General features: G+C 47.8%; 1 protein-coding gene across 2 annotated transcripts in view; it reads left to right on the forward strand.

The window, feature by feature from the left end:
• F5 (coagulation factor V) overlaps positions 1–17741 on the forward strand; it is a 303846-nt gene that overhangs the window by 226713 nt on the left and 59392 nt on the right. For both annotated transcript variants that reach the window (XM_063955643.1, XM_063955644.1), the window contains 2 exons: positions 3379–3450; positions 8976–9070. In XM_063955643.1, coding sequence (XP_063811713.1) covers positions 3379–3450; positions 8976–9070 — 167 coding nt within the window. The remainder of the gene's footprint in view (positions 1–3378; positions 3451–8975; positions 9071–17741) is intronic.

The following is a 17741-nucleotide window of genomic DNA, read 5'->3' on the forward strand; positions in this document are numbered from 1 at the left end:
TGGGCAGTCAGTGGCAAACGCAGGATTTCTGTGGGGGGGGGGGGGGGTCTGCACAAGTATGTATGCATGTTAGTATATAAATATATATTTATTTATTTATATATATAAATATATATCTATCTATCTATCCATGAAATACAGGTAAAAAAGGCAGGTGCTACGGGCCCCGAAACGTTGATATGCTGGGACTTTGCATCATTACATTTTTTTGACAAAATCTCTGAATGCCCCTGCATTTTTTACTGGTATTACAATTAATTACAGAGGGCACCTGAGTATCATTTTGTATGTGGGGAGTGCCGGACCACCATACATACACATACAGTAGCATACTTACAAAAACAGCATGCATTCACACACACACACACACACACACACACACACACACACACACACACACACACACACTCTATACATGCACACACACAGTCTACAGCACACATACATACACACACAACTGTGTACAGTATACATGCAGGCAGCATACATACATACATACACACACACAGCATACATACATACATACATACATACATACACACACACACACACAGTATACATGCACACAGCATGCATACATACATACATACACAGTATACATGCACACAGCATGCATACATACACACACATATACTGTATACATACATACATACATACATACATACATACACATAATATACATGCACACAGCATACATACACAAACAAACAAACAAACAAACAGTATACACACACCATTAAAATTAAGCACAGTCACCCACCTATCCACATGCTACTCACACTGCTGCAGTAATAGGAACAGCATTTCACTTACCCAGCCAGCATATTTTATTACAGAACACAGGCTCACCCCCGAGATATTTGACACGCACCTGTAGTCAGGGTTGAGGCTAGATCCAAGTGGCCTAAGGGACCTTTTCCGTCAGGGGGAGGAGCCACGACACAAGGGGGAGGAGCTACACCAGTGGGTCAGTTGTTCTAGTATCCACGCCACCAACTATTACCTTTATTAATTAGGTGGCGAGCGAAGCGAGCCCGCGAGGGTACTTTTCGGGTACCTTGTTCGGCCGTAGCTCCTCCCCCTGGTGACGGGTCTCCTCCCCTAGGTACGTCAGAAGGTCCCTTCTCCCACTCCGATATAGAATCAACCCTGTAGTCAGGGAAAGCATCATACACAGCTACTGTCTGGCCTGCCCAGTGCCCTCACCAGGCTCTGTCTCTCTCAACAGCCCACATCCTGTCTGTGAGGAGCTGTGCGCTGTCGCTGCAGCTCCCCCTACAGGCACCCAGCAGCTAACTTCTCTCACTGGTAGTGTAAGGAGGGAGCTGCTGCAGCCGCGTGGGTGCAGCCAGCATGCTTGAGCTCCTCCTTACTGTGTACACACACAAAAATTATCAGTTAGCAGCGCCTATGGGCCCTCATTCCGAGTTGTTCGCTCGTTCTTTTCCTTCGCATCGGTGCGATTTTCCGCTAACTGCGCATGCGCAATGTTCGCACTGCGGCTGCGTCAAGTAAATTTGCTAAGAAGTTTGGTATTTTACTCACGGCATTACGAGGTTTATTCTTCATTCTGGTGATCGGAGTGTGATTGACAGGAAGTGGGTGTTTCTGGGCGGAAACTGGCCGTTTTATGGGTGTGTGTGAAAATACGCTGCCGTTTCTGGGAAAAACGCGGGAGTGGCTGGAGAAACGGGGGAGTGTCTGGGCGAACGCTGGGTGTGTTTGTGACGTCAAACCAGGAACGACAAACACTGAACTGATCGCACTGGAAGAGTAAGTCTCAAGCTACTCAGAAACTGCACAGAAAAATCTTTTCGCAATATTGCGATTCTTTCGTTCGCAATTCTGCTAAGCTAAGATTCACTCCCAGAGGGCGGCGGCTTAGCGTGTGCACTGCTGCGAAAAGCGGCTAGCGAGCGAACAACTCGGAATGAGGGCCATGGATCGGCGGCCAGGAAGGGGTTCTAGGTGCTCGGAACCCCCCCCCCCTGCATGCGCGTATGGCAATACTCAACTGTCCTGCCATATGAAGCAAACAGGAGTCTAGCAAAAGGACCAGGCTCTGTGAGCAAGGTACAGGGGAGAGAAAGCCTTGAGCCTCCCTCTTTGTGCTAACCGAAGCAGCATGTGAAACATGGCTGCTTAGCATTAAAAAAGCGGAGAAACAGAGGGAGGCATGTTTACTCTGAGGCAGGCAGTTAGATCAGGATCAAAGCGAGCCTCTGGAACGGGGGAGGGGCTGCAGACCTGCCCCTTCCCCCTCAGGTGCTAATTTAATCACCAAGGACCTGCAAAGACCTGCAGCATATGCCCTGGTGGTCAAGTGGCATTGCACAGAACCCTGTGCCCACACCGCACCTGCCCCCAGTTGTCTCCCCGCTCTGGGGAAGATTGCCGCCATGTTGTGGCTCTCTTAGCAACAAGGAGCTGTTCACTCACCTTCCCGGTGTTCGGATGCAGCCGTGGGGTCTCCTTGAAATGTGTGCTCTCCACTGAGGTCCCATGCGGCGGAATTCACCGTACCGGTTGCTGGTCCTGCCACCGCTGCCGCCGTGTGTTGGAGCTGCTGTATAGGCCTCCACTGGACGCCCATACTGCAGCTCAGAGAAAAACAAACTAAAAAAACTTCAGGGCTGAACACCAGCCCCACTCTGTAAAGGAGTCGCTCCTGCAAGCACCAAAGAAAAAGCTGGCAGGTCCGGGCCGCAGGGGCAAGGAATAGGGGAAGGTTGAGGCTAGATCCAAGTGGCTTAAGGGACCTTTTCCGTCAGGGGGAGGAGCCACAACACAAGGGTGAGGAGCTAGGCCAGCGGGACAGTTGCTCTACTATCCCCGCCACCAACTATTACCTTTAGTAATTAGGTGGCGAGCGAAGCGAGCCACCGAGCCCGAAGCGTGGCGAGCGAAGCGTGGCGAGCGAAGCGAGCCCGCTAGGGTACTTTTCGGGTACCCTGTTCGGCCGTAGCTCCTCCCCCTGGTGACGTGTCTCCTCCCCTAGGTACGTCACAAGGTCCCTTCTCCCACTCCGATATAGAACCAACCATTATAGGGGAAGGGGGACTGAGGCATGCTGGGAACATTTGTTTAACTCTTTGGTGCCTGCTCACTCCCACACCACCAATATCCAGCATATAAGCATTTCCTGTACCCCCTAGTGGATGCACAAGAAAAATATTTTGCACATGTTGAGGGACAGATTTCGATGCGTTGTGATACATGCAAATCAATTTGAGACTATATATACTTATTTTTTTAGTATCCCATTAACCGGTTTATATACATTCCAGTATCGTGACATCTTTTAAATGTAACAAATAGCTTTACTTTCGTTATTATAGTTTTTTATTTGTATATTAAAACCCAATTATAATCTTTCAGAGTGTAATTTTCCACTTGGCTTAGAAAGCAGAATTATATCTGATGATCAGATCACTGCATCACATTATCTAGGTAAGTTAATCTGTCTTTTCAGTCTTGAATAATAATAATATCACAATGCACATTATGTACTATAAATAATAGGCATGGAATCGATGAGTTGTGAATTTATAACTAATGTGTTCATTCAAAAAAAATACTGTACAAGGGTGTGCACTGAAAAAGTATTATATTTACAAAGAAAATATATTATTAAATTTTTTCAAAGTATTTGTCAGAAGAGTCTATGCAAAGTTGGCTTCCAGCACTTGTGGCAGACATTGGTTGGTGTACCAGTCCCCAGTGGCAGTGCGCTACAGCACAAACGGTACGGTAGCTATATGTCCAGTCTTAGCTAACAAAAACAGTCAACATCTGCTAGGCCACACTGTGCTCAAGTCAGAGCTTCTGTGGCGGTGCGCCTCCAACTGAGATCCACTGGGCTGACTGTTGTTTGGTCTCAGTGTCAAAACTGTAGATCCAGGATTCATTACCACTGATGGTTTAATAGACAGAGTTTGAGCAACCACCATCAAACCTGGCCAGCATGTTGCGGCACCAAGTCACCTGTGCTTCTGCTCTCAAGTCAGCTGATGGGGCACCTAGCGTACAGAATCCTTGCTCAGGCTATGCTTTTCATGGAGTTTCAAGTGGATGGATCCCAATAAGATGCCTATCTCATTCTCTTAACTGGTCCACGGTCACCCTGGCGTCCACCTCAACTATGGTCCGCACAATAGCTATGTTGTACTCAGTGATTGCGGACATAGGTCAGCCGCATCGCTTCTCGTCTTCAAGAGACCATCACCGATGACAAAAATGTTGCAAACCACGCAAATACAGTGGGTTGGGACAGTGCTTTCTCCGCAAAAGTAGCTCATAGTTTGTCAAATCTCTTGTAGTCATAGAAGACCATGGCTCTGAAGTGACTTCAGTTGAGCTCCATAATGAGTTTGTGAAGAAAGTGAACATGCTGACTTCTTCGGTGTGCAGTGCTGCTTATATACGGTTCTGTGTCTTGACATTTCACAAGAACTTTAGCGAGAGGTTACAGTTCACAACCAGACAGATTATGCCTATGCTATCTATGCACTGCACATCCTGAACCTTATTGCACACTCCTCATATTGTAAGAAATAATGCACTCTTAACTGTAAATTATTATGTATATCATAAGTAACCTCAGAGATACATAATTTATATTCTTATAATTTACAGAAGGGGGATACATTATATCATTAGTAAAGTAATTTGTTGAACTACATCAAGGGTTAGATATACTAACAAGCAGATTGTTAAAGTTAGATTAATCATTGGCACCTATGACCAATGAATGCTAATCCAGACTGGTTTAGCATTTATTCTTTTGCTTTATTAAAACAACCGTAACCAACATTGGCATAAATTCATCCCAGGCACCCGGAGGCAATTTAGAGTTTGGTGCCTCTATTCCCATCGGAAAGAGGTGCCATATGATGGACGGTCCATGTTGAGCCCTCTGGGGCCGCTGTTACGGGTTGTTGTGGATACTGGACAGATCCAGATAAAGACCCACAGTGTCCAAATCAATATATTGCCTCAGGGCCCCATATTAATGTATATATAAATACAAATACATAAAGATGTCACCCTTAACTCAGATTCCCACCCTCATACAGACCCCCGCTAATATAGCTTTCCCCTTCTCATAAGACCCCCACCACACACACAGCTATCCCCCCTCACATAGCTATCCCTTTCTCACACAGACCCCTACACACACACAGCTCTCCCCACTCACTCAGTTCCCCTCAAACACATATAGCGCAACACCCTGACTTAGAGACCCTCCCACATAGTTGTCCCTAACTCATACAGAACCCCCCACACACAGTTCTCCCACAAAGCTGTCCATTTCTCTCACAGACCCTTCCCTCTCACAAACACAGCTCTCCTCCGTCATTCAGTTCCAGTTCCATCAAACACGCACACAGAGCACTACCTTTACATAGATACCTCCACATTCAGCTCCCCTTCCTCACACAGATCCCCCTCTACCCCCCCCAATAGATGGCTTCCTCACAGACACCACCCCACACTCACTCACACAGCTCCTCTCCCTCCCTCAGTTCTCCTCCCCTGAAACATACGCAGTCAGTGTACCGCCCTCCCTCAGATCCCCCTCACACAGCTACCCAGACACAACCCTAGTCAAACAATTCCCTCCTCGCCTCCTCTCAAACACACAGATCTGCTCCTCCCGAAGCACTGGTATTTCCTCTGAGTCCTTACTGTACTGCTGATCTTACTTCTGCCGTGGGGAAGAAGATCAGATGATGAGCCTAAAGCACACAGAAGAAATTGGGCATGGCAGGAGCAGCGAGTGCCGCTCCGCCTACACCGTGGTGCCTGTATGGAGACACGGACTTCAATGAGCTTCAGGCTCCGAGTCCACAAGCGACCCGCCCCCTGCTTCCTCCTCCTGTACGGACAGCAGTACGGTACGGGTAATGCAGGGCTCATGCTGCAGGCAATATATCCCATTCCCTGACACCGGAGCAAAGTAGGAGGTGCCCATTAAGGGCTGGCGCCCGGCGGCAACCGACTCCATTGACTCTGGTAGTTCTGCCACTGGTAACTAATAGTAAAAAGTAATGTGTCACTTTACTTTCTACTCTTTGCCAGAAGTGCAGTTATTGGAGCCTCTGTCCCAGAGATTAATAAATTTCCCAAAAATATAATCAATCATTGCCATGGTTATTAGTGCAAAATTGTAGGGAATATAAATTGGTCCCTAAGGTGAAATATACTAAGCAGCAGTTTTATTGCAGTTCTCTGACTGCCATACACACAAAAAACCCAATTTTCTAGATCAGATAAACTAATTTCCTGTTACATAGAAACATAGAATTTGACAGCAGATAAGAACCACTTGGCCCATCTAGTCTGCCCTTTTTTTTTATCCTTTAGGTAATCTCAATCCTTTTTGAACCTTAATTATTTGTAAGGATATTCAAATGACTATCCCAAGCATGTTTAAATTGCTCTACAGTCTTAGCCTCTACCACCTCTGATGGGAGGCTATTGTACTTCACTTCTCACAGTTCCTGTTACTCAAGCAAAAAAAAAAGGCAGAGGGGGTAATTCCAAGTTGATCGCAGCAGGAATTCTGTTAGCAATTGGGCAAAACCATGTGCACTGCAGGGGAGGCAGATATAACATGTGCAGAGAGAGTTAGATTTGGGTGTGGTGTGTTCAATCTGCAATATAATTTGCAGTGTAAAAATAAAGCAGCCAGTATTTACCCTGCACAGAAATAAAATAACCCACCCAAATCTAACTCTCTCTGCAAATGTTATATCTGCCACACCTGCAGTGCACATGGTTTTGCCCAACTGCTAAAAAATTTCCTGCTGCGATCAACTTGGAATTACCCCCAGAGTACGTCTGTGGTGCTGATCAGGAACAATTGTGTATAATAAATAAACAAACATATTCTTCAGAATACAATCATCCAAACCATTCACAAAGGATCCAATGGGAACAGTCTTCTTCCTTACTAAAAGGGAGATGATGTAGCAAGCCTTGGAGAGAGATAAAGTAGAGAAGTTGCCCAAAGCACCCAACAAGCTTCAAAGACTGGGGTAAATGTACAGATGGAGTCAAACTCATTGAGCGTTACTGCATCACAGGCAGGGGCAGGCGGCGTGCTCAGACGCTCCTGTGCATCGGCACGCTGCCGAGTGCACAGGGATGCTCCCATTCACATTGAATGGGGCGCATGTGCATCTACGGTGCACGCGTGCCCAGTTCGTTCACGGTAGTGCGCATCGCCGGGCACACCTAGTTGCTGACGGAGCCACCATTAGCGTGGCTTCATCTGTATTATACCCGCACGTATTGTACAAAACGCTTCCTGTTTTGCTCTTTTCAGACTTGAAGCAGGAAGCAGCAGCGCCGAGATGTACTATTAACATCTCGGATTCCAAAATGGGGGAGTGAATACTCCCCTCTCTGGCGATCGATGCCAGACCTCCCACAGCGTATCAGCACTAGGCTCTCCTCTTGGCGGCTCGTTGGGCATGCACGAGATCTCGCTACTCTCATGAGTTCTCACATGCAGCCCGGAGTCGGCAGCCTGCACAGCCAGGGACAGCGCTTTCCCTGCTGTGGTGAACGGGCAATGACAACTGTAGCTGGTGAAATCGATAGCTGCAGTTGATGGAACGGTCAGTGCCACTGACTGTTTATACTTTGCACGGCATATCTGCATGCTGTCTTGTTATAGACAGGGGAGCATGTCATGCAGCACATATCTCCTCCTTCACACATGGGGGAGTAGCGGTATCAGAGGGAGTGGGGTTGGTTGGGAACTGTGGGTAAGGAGCGAGTGAATGATGCTGTGCTCATGCGCATGGCATCCATTCAGTGCCAGGAGAGCCTGAGCACAGCCCAGCATCTTGGACAACCGAGGAGCCATGAAGCCCTGAACCACCAATACTGGGAGGTTTACCCACAGTATATGTATAATTACGATATCCTTAACGAAAAATTCCTTCATCTGAGAAGGAGCTGCAGTGCTAAATATATATATATATTTTTCTAGCAGATTGAATTTCTTAAAACCTGTTCTATTGAAAAAGATTATTCTAAGGTGCAAATCTTGGGAGGCACATATTTGGGCAAGTCCAGTAGATCGATCAGATCTTTTACATTATTACTATTATAAGAGATAACCAAAATGACAAGACACATAGGCCCTCATTCCGTGTTGTTCGCTCGCTAGCTGCTTTTAGCAGCATTGCAAACGCTGGGCCGCCGCCCTCTGGTAGTGTATCTTAGCTTAGCAGAAGTGCGAACGAAAGATTAGCAGAACTGCTACTAAATAATTTGCTGCAGTTTCTGAGTAGCTCCAGACCTACTCCTAGACTGTGATCACCTCAGAACGTTTAGATCCTGGTTTGACGTCATAAACACGCCCTGCGTTCGGCCAGCCACTCCCCCGTTTCTCCAGCCACTCCTGCGTTTTTACCTGGCACGCCTGCGTTTTTTAGCATACTCCCTGAAAACAGCCAGTTTCCACCCAGAAACACCCACTTCCTGTCAATCAGACTACGATCACTCGAGCGATGAAAAAACGTCGCTCGAGCTTGTGTAAATCTACAAAGTTTTGTGTGAAAGTACTTAGCGCATGCGCGCTGCATACCATACGCATGCACATTTTTTCCGTTTTTCCACTTGATCGCTGCACTGCGAAAATCGTCAGTGAGCGATCAACTCGGAATGACCACCAATATCCATTAATTACAATGGCATAACTGGTTGATAAGAGTATCATTGCTGGATATGTATTCACTATAGACAGGTTGGTTGATTTTACACAGGCATAAATAAGTGCTTTTCAAAACTATAAGTGTTCAGGTTTAGTATCGCTTGTAAAATAAACAGAATGTAGTGTTTTGTTGCTTATTAAACACGAGTGATAAGTCACAACTGTCCAACTGATTACATCACTGTTATTTCATTTTACAATTACTGAGAAATACATATATTTATTTTATTCTTTTTGTATTTAATAGACCATTGGGAGCCAAGGTTGGCAAGATTAAACAATGTAGGGTCATATAATGCATGGAGTGCCCATATGAATAAATCCTCATTGCCTTGGATCCAGGTTGGTTTTTAATTGTAATTAAGTTAATTTTTGCCAAAATATGTTATATCTTAGCATACAAACAATAACAGCAGATGTGAGGCTACTGTGGATATATGCTGGAAGATGATGGTGTTAAATATACAGTACCTCTACATAAAAGAAAATAATAAATAAAAAACATTCAGCTTTTCCCTGTCTATAAAGGCCACTGCCATGCTGTAGTCAAGGCTTCCAATTACACTGTGCGTATGTGAACGGGTAAAGCCGGGTCACCCATGCACGATGCATCAAGACTCGGCAGCATAGTGATAAGGGCACTCTTACCATTGCCTGTCAATATTGCTGGACAGCTTAGCATACAAACATCCATCTGTTACTCCTCTGGCGATGTAATGTTTCAGTAGAAGCTTGCAGTGAAGCAGGGGACCAGCTAAGTCGCAAAGACCATGCCACGACAAACGGGGCTATGTGGCATGATTTGAACTAGGGTGTATGTGTACACAACTGTAGCAACAACCTTGATTAAGCCCCCTTAACATTAATAATAAAGTAATATTGCCTCCTGTAATCAAAAAAGATATACTATTGCTGCAAACTATACATAGCTTGAGAAAGGATATAATTACTGTATCTATCAGATCATCTGTCCAATCTAGCTGGTTGGAATGAAAATATAATACTACATGGGAGCAAATGACAATTTACCATTTGCTCCTAAGCCAAAGACGTCAGAAGGTTGTTAAGGCTGAATTTTCTCTGACGTCCTAAGTGGATGCTGGGGACTCCGTCAGGACCATGGGGAATAGCGGCTCCGCAGGAGACAGGGCACAAAAGTAAAAGCTTTAGGATCAGGTGGTGTGCACTGGCTCCTCCCCCCATGACCCTCCTCCAAGCCTCAGTTAGATTTTTGTGCCCGGCCGAGAAGGGTGCAATCTAGGTGGCTCTCCTGAGCTGCTTAGAGTAAAAGTTTTGTTAGGTTTTTTTTATTTTCAGTGAGTCCTGCTGGCAACAGGCTCACTGCATCGAGGGACTTAGGGGAGAGAAGTGAACTCACCTGCGTGCAGGATGGATTGGCTTCTTAGGCTACTGGACACCATTAGCTCCAGAGGGAGTCGGAACACAGGTCTCACCCTGGGGTTCGTCCCGGAGCCGCGCCGCCGACCCCCTTGCAGATGCCGAAAAGTGAAGAGGTCCAGAAACCGGCGGCAGAAGACTTTTCAGTCTTCATAAGGTAGCGCACAGCACTGCAGCTGTGCGCCATTGTTGTCAGCACACTTCATAGCAGCGGTCACTGAGGGTGCAGGGCGCTGGGGGGGGCGCCCTGGGCAGCAATGATAGTACCTTATTCTGGCTAAAAATACATCACATATAGCCCCTGGGGGCTATATGGATGTATTTAACCCCTGCCAGGTCTCAGAAAAACGGGAGAAGAAGCCCGCCGAAAAGGGGGCGGGGCCTATTCTCCTCAGCACACAGCGCCATTTTCCCTCACAGAAATGCTGGTGGGAAGGCTCCCAGGCTCTCCCCTGCACTGCACTACAGAAACAGGGTTAAAACAGAGAGGGGGGGCACTTATTTGGCGATATGACTATATATATTAAAAAATGCTATAAGGGAAAAACACTTATATAAAGGTTGTCCCTGTATAATTATAGCGTTTTTGGTGTGTGCTGGCAAACTCTTCCTCTGTCTCCCCAAAGGGCTAGTGGGGTCCTGTCCTCTATCAGAGCATTCCCTGTGTGTGTGCTGTGTGTCGGTACGTGTGTGTCGACATGTATGAGGACGATGTTGGTGAGGAGGCGGAGCAATTGCCTGTAATGGTGATGTCACTCTCTAGGGAGTCGACACCGGAATGGATGGCTTATTTAAGGAATTACGTGATAATGTCAACACGCTGCAAGGTCGGTTGACGACATGAGACGGCCGGCAAACCAATTAGTACCTGTCCAGGCGTCTCAAACACCGTCAGGGGCGTTAAAACGTCCTTTTACCTCAGTCGGTCGACACGGACACTGACTCCAGTGTCGACGGTGAAGAAACAAACGTATTTTCCTTTAGGGCCACACGTTACTTGTTAAGGGCAATGAAGGAGATGTTACATATTTCTGATACTACAAGTACCACAAAAAAGGGTATTATGTGGAGTGTGAAAAAACTACATGTGGTTTTTCCTGAATCAGATAAATTAAATGAAGTGTGTGATGATGCGTGGGTTTCCCCCGATAGAAAATTATTGGCGGTATACCCTTTCCCGCCAGAAGTTATGGCGCGTTGGGAAACACCCCTTAGGGTGGATAAGGCGCTCACACGCTTATCAAAACAAGTGGCGTTACCGTCTCCAGATACGGCCGCCCTCAAGGAGCCAACTGATAGGAGGCTGGAAAATATCCTAAAAAGTATATACACACATACTGGTGTTATACTGCGACCAGCGATCGCCTCAGCCTGGATGGGCAGCGCTGGGGTGGCTTGGTCGGATTCCCTGACTGGAGCGAAATGCACAGAGGGATATTTGCACACTGGCATCAAGAGTAAGTGCGATGTCCATATCTGCCAGAAGATGTTTATGGACACGACAGTGGTCAGGTGATGCAGATTCCAAACGGCACATGGAAGTATTGCCGTATAAAGGGGAGGAGTTATTTGGGGTCGGTCCATCGGACCTGGTGGCCACGGCAACAGCTGGAAAATCCACCTTTTTTACCCCAAGTCACATCTCAGCAGAAAAAGACATCGTCTTTTCAGCCTCAGTCCTTTCGTCCCCATAAGGGCAAGCGGGCAAAAGGCCAGTCATATCTGCCCAGGGATAGAGGTAAGGGAAGAAGACTGCAGCAGGCAGCCCATTCCCAGGAACAGAAGCCTTCCACCGCTTCTGCCAAGTCCTCAGCATGACGCTGGGGCCGTACAAACAGGTGCGGTGGGGGGTCGTCTCAAGAGTTTCAGCACGCAGTGGGCTCACTCGCAAGTGGACCCCTGGATCCTACAAGTAGTATCCCAGGGGTACAGATTGGAAATTCGAGACGTCTCCCCCTCGCAGGTTCCTGAAGTTTGCTTTACCAACGTCTCCCTCCGACAGGGAGGCAGTATTGGAAACAATTCACAAGCTGTATTCCCAGCAGGTGATAATCAAAGTACCCCTCCTACAACAAGGAAAGGGGTATTATTCCACACTATATTGTGGTACTGAAGCCAGACGGCTCGGTGAGACCTATTCTAAATCTGAAATATTTGAACACTTACATACAAAGGTTCAAATCAAGATGGAGTCACTCAGAGCAGTGATAGCGAACCAGGAAGAAGGGGACTATATGGTGTCCCTGGACATCAAGGATGCTTACCTCCATGTCCCAATTTGCCCTTCTCACCAAGGGTACCTCAGGTTCGTGGTACAAAACTGTCACTATCAGTTTCAGACGCTGCCGTTTGGATTGTCCACGGCACCCCGGGTCTTTACCAAGGTAATGGCCGAAATGATGATTCTTCTTCAAAGAAAAGGCGTCTTAATTATCCCTTACTTGGACGATCTCCTGATAAGGGCAAGGTCCAGAGAACAGTTGGAGGTCGGAGTAGCACTATCTCAAGTAGTTCTACGACAGCACGGGTGGATTCTAAATATTCCAAAATCGCAGCTGTCTCCGACGACACGTCTGCTGTTCCTAGGGATGATTCTGGACACAGTCCAGAAAAAGGTGTTTCTCCCGGAGGAGAAAGCCAGGGAGTTATCCGAGCTAGTCAGGAACCTCCTAAAACCAGGAAAAGTGTCAGTGCATCATTGCACAAGGGTCCTGGGAAAAATGGTGGCTTCTTACGAAGCGATTCCATTCGGCGGATTTCACGCAAGAACTTTTCAGTGGGATCTGCTGGAAAAATGGTCCGGATCGCATCTTCAGATGCATCAGCGGATAACCCTGTCTCCAAGGACAAGGGTGTCTCTTCTGTGGTGGCTGCAGAGTGCTCATCTACTAAAGGGCCACAGATTCGGCATTCAGGACTGGGTCCTGGTGACCACGGATGCCAGCCTGAAAGGCTGGGGAGCAGTCACACAAGGAAAAAATTTCCAGGGAGTGTGATCAAGTCTGGAGACTTCTCTCCACATAAATATACTGGAGCTAAGAGCAATTTACAATGCTCTAAGCTTAGCAAGACCTCTGCTTCAAGGTCAGCCGGTATTGATCCAGTGGGACAACATCACGGCAGTCGCCCACGTAAACAGACAGGGCGGCACAAGAAGCAGGAGGACAATGGCAGAAACTGCAAGGATTCTTCGCTGGGCGGAAAATCATGTGATAGCACTGTCAGCAGTGTTCATTCCGGGAGTGGACAACTGGGAAGCAGACTTCCTCAGCACGACCTCCACCCGGGAGAGTGGGGACTTCATCGGGAAGTCTTCCACATGATTGTGAACCGTTGGGAAAGACCAAAGGTGGACATGATGGCGTCCCGCCTGAACAAAAAACTGGACAGGTATTGCGCCAGGTCAAGAGACCCTCAGGCAATAGCTGTGGACGTTCTGGTAACACCGTGGGTGTACCAGTCGGTGTATGTGTTCCCTCCTCTGCTTCTCATACCTAAGGTACTGAGAATTATAAGACGTAGAGGAGTAAGAACTATACTCGTGGCTCCGGATTGGCCAAGAAGGACTTGGTACCCGGAACTTTAAGAGATGCTCACAGAGGACTCATGGCCTCTGCCGCTAAGAAGGGACTTGCTTCAGCAAGTACCATGTCTGTTCCAAGACTTACCGCGGCTGCGTTTGACGGCATGGCGGTTGAACGCCGGATCTTAAGGGAAAAAGGCATTCCGGAAGAGGTCATTCCTACCCTGGTCAAAGCCAGGAAGGAGGTGACCGCACAACATTATCACCACATGTGGCGAAAATATGTTGCGTGGTGTGAGGCCAGGAAGGCCCCACGAAGAAATTTCAACTCGGTCGATTCCTGCATTTCCTGCAAACAGGAGTGTCTATGGGCCTCAAATTGGGGTCCATTAAGGTTCAAATTTCGGCCCTGTCGATTTTCTTCCAGAAAGAATTGGCTTCAGTTCCTGAAGTCCAGAAGTTTGTCAAGGGAGTACTGCATATACAACCCCCTTTTGTGCCTCCAGTGGCACTGTGGGATCTCAACGTAGTTCTGGGATTCCTCAAATCACATTGGTTTAAACCGCTCAAATCTGTGGATTTGAAATATCTCACATGGAAAGTGACCATGATGTTGGCCCTGGCCTCGGCCAGGCGAGTGTCAGAATTGGCGGCTTTGTCTCACAAAAGCTCATATCTGATTGTCCATTCGGACAGGGCAGAGCTGCGGACTCGTCCCCAGTTTCTCCCTAAGGTGGTGTCAGCGTTTCACCTGAACCAGCTTATTGTGGTACCTGCGGCTACTAGAGACTTGGAGGACTCCAAGTTGCTAGATGTTGTCAGGGCCCTGAAAATATAAATGCCCATTCCACAAGGAAGGTGGGCTCATCTTGGGCGGCTGCCCGAGGGGTCTCGGCTTTACAACTTTGCCGAGCTGCTACTTGGTCAGGGGCACACCCTGGCTGAGGAGGACCTGGAGTTCTCTCACTCGGTGCTGCAGAGTCATCCGCACTCTCCCGCCCGTTTGGGAGCTTTGGTATAATCCCCATGGTCCTGACGGAGTCCCCAGCATCCACTTAGGACGTCAGAGAAAATAAGAATTTACTTACCGATAATTCTATTTCTCGTAGTCCGTAGTGGATGCTGGGCGCCCATCCCAAGTGCGGATTGTCTTCAATACTTGTACATAGTTATTGTTACAAAAATCGGGTTATTATTGTTGTGAGCCATCTTTTCAGAGGCTCCGCTGTTATCATGCTGTTAACTGGGTTCAGATCACAGGTTGTACAGTGTGATTGGTGTGGCTGGTATGAGTCTTACCCGGGATTCAAAATCCTTCCTTATTGTGTACGCTCGTCCGGGCACAGTATCCTAACTGAGGCTTGGAGGAGGGTCATGGGGGGAGGAGCCAGTGCACACCACCTGATCCTAAAGCTTTTACTTTTGTGCCCTGTCTCCTGCGGAGCCGCTATTCCCCATGGTCCTGACGGAGTCCCCAGCATCCACTACGGACTACGAGAAATAGAATTATCGGTAAGTAAATTCTTATTATTTCAATCTAATTAGCTCACTGACCTCATGCGTGAAGCATGAAGTACCCCTAGTAAGAAGTTTCAAATACCAAAATGCCTAGCTTCTTTTTACCCTCTCCCGTCTGGGGATTGTGCTAAGTGGGAGATTGCCCCTACAATGGATTCTCATGTGATGCGCCTGGTTTGAAGCTCTACTTTGCCTACCATGTCTGCATCTTCCCTGAAGGAAGCTACGGATAGAAAAATTTAAACTTGTCTTAAGTCTGTCTATTCTCTTACAGGTGCTATTACACAACCAGCCTGGGTGACTAAGGCTATTGACAGCTGGGCAGAGGCTCTAGAAGACAGACTCCCCTCTGATGTTATCAGGGAACAGCTGTCCCAAATCTCCCAAATTAGGGAAGCAGCCTCCTACTTAGGTGAAGCTGCTTTGGGCAATGGTCTCCTAGCTTCCAAGGCATCTGCTACTTCCGTGGAAGCCCGCCAGGTAATCTTGCTACACTCTTGGAAAGCAGACACTGACTCCCAAGAAGGCCCTTGAATCACTGCCCTACACTGGGGATATTCGATTGGGCCAGAATTGGACAAAATAGTGACTACTCTAGCAGCCTCTAAATCTGCTCTCCTGTCTTCAGCATCTACCTCGAAGCCACGAACAACTTCCTTTTGTTCACCCCCAAGGTAAAGCTAAAGTGCAGTCCTTCACTTGGCAGTCTGCTTCCACGAAGGCCTCCAAGCCCCAGGCTAAATAGGCTTGGGATCACAGACGTCCAGCCAGCAAGTCTGACTTCTTCAATTCAGAGTCCTGGCATCATATCACCAGATACCTGATCACCAGACACCTGATTTCAAGAAGTGGTCTTTCACGGGTACGTTCTCACAGTTCTAGTGCCCACCACCCCATCCCCAGCAGTTCCTTTGTACAGGCCCTCCAACAGACCCGAGCAAAGCCCTGTTCCTCCAGAAGGCCGTTCAGTCTCTCTTAACTTAGTGGTAATAATCCCTGTCCCTTCGGCACATCGAGGGACGTGTTTTTACTCTACTTTTTTCTTGGTTCAGAAACCCAATAGGTCTCATCAACCTCATCAACCTATTCTCAATCTCATGTCACTGAACAAATTTATCCGAGTGCCAGGTTTCGTATGAAAACCCTACAACTCCATTGTCCTAGCATTTATGGTGTCTCTGGACATTTAGGATGCTATGTGCCCATAGCACCCTCTCATCAACGGTTTCTCCAGTTTGCTGTCCTCCAGCAACATTTCCAATTAAGGGCATTGCCTTTTGTTCTTTCTACAGCTCCTCAGGTCTTTACCAAAATCATGCAGTTATAGCGGGCCAGCTTCGTCGTCAGGGGGTCAGAATACTTCCAAACCCAGACGACCTTCTGATTCTGGCACACTCTCTGGAGGTAATTCGCAGCCATCTTCAGCTGACCATTGCCTTCCCGCAAACAAACGGCTGGCTCATCAACTAAAAGAAGCCCCTCAAAAGATGTTGCATCAGGAGGCTATCCTGGATTCTCAGGTACAGAGGTTATTCCTGCCAGCAGACATAATTTCTGCACTGCAAACGCAAGTATGCAAGTTACTTCACAGTCACCGAGTGTCAATCCAGGTCTTGGGGTCCATGGTCTCCGCCTTTGTCATGGTGGAATAAGGCCAGTTCCACTTCAGGCCCCTTCAACACCTGATCTTCTTCAGGTGGAATTGACAAAATCATCTGGTCAGGTCCCAGACGATGGTCCTCTCTCTGGAATTTCAACTGTCCCTATCCTGGTGGCTACAGACATCCCACTTGGACAAGGGTCACCCCTTCTGGATTCCAAACTGTGTGCTCCTTACCACGGATGCCAGCCACCACGGGTGAACGCAGTGAATGGCCAATAACTCCTTTCAGGGACGTTGGACTTCCACAAAGTTGCTTGCCATTCAACGTCCTGGAGCTTCGAGCTGTCTACAAAGCACTCACTCTGGCACAGGACATTCTCCAGGGAAGGTCTGTCCTAGTCCAATCTGACAACGCCACTGCAGTAGCCTACCTCAATCATCAGGGAGGCACTCGCAGTTTGTTGGTGATGCAGGAAGTGGTGCACATTCTCAGATGGGCCAAACGTCATCTCCCGGCCATCTCGGCAGTGATCATCCTGGGGATCCTCACCTGGAAAGCGGACTTCCTCAGCCGTCATAACGTTCACACTGCAGAATGTGTTCTACACCCAGAAGTTTTGCAGCTCCTGGTGGTCAAATGGGGTCTACCAGACTTGGACCTCATGGCCTCATGACACAACCACAAAGTTCCCATGTATGGGTCCAGGACAAGAGGCCACAAAGCAGCCTTCGTGGATGCCCTGAAGTGTACCTTTCATCTGGCATACCTCTTTCTATCCGGTCTCCCTCCTTCCCAGGGTTCTTCACAAATTCAAGCAAGGAGGAGGCACCATCCTGCTGATAGCTCTGGCCTGGCCCAGGCACCATTGGTTCACCAATCTCCAGAGGCTCTCCATGCATGCTCCCTTTCCACTTCCTCTGTGACCTATTGTCTCAAGGTCCCTGTCTGCTCCTGGACTTAGCTTGCCTGT

This window comes from Pseudophryne corroboree, chromosome 2 (assembly GCF_028390025.1).
Source record: "Pseudophryne corroboree isolate aPseCor3 chromosome 2, aPseCor3.hap2, whole genome shotgun sequence".
Classification (NCBI taxonomy): Eukaryota; Metazoa; Chordata; class Amphibia; order Anura; family Myobatrachidae; genus Pseudophryne; species Pseudophryne corroboree.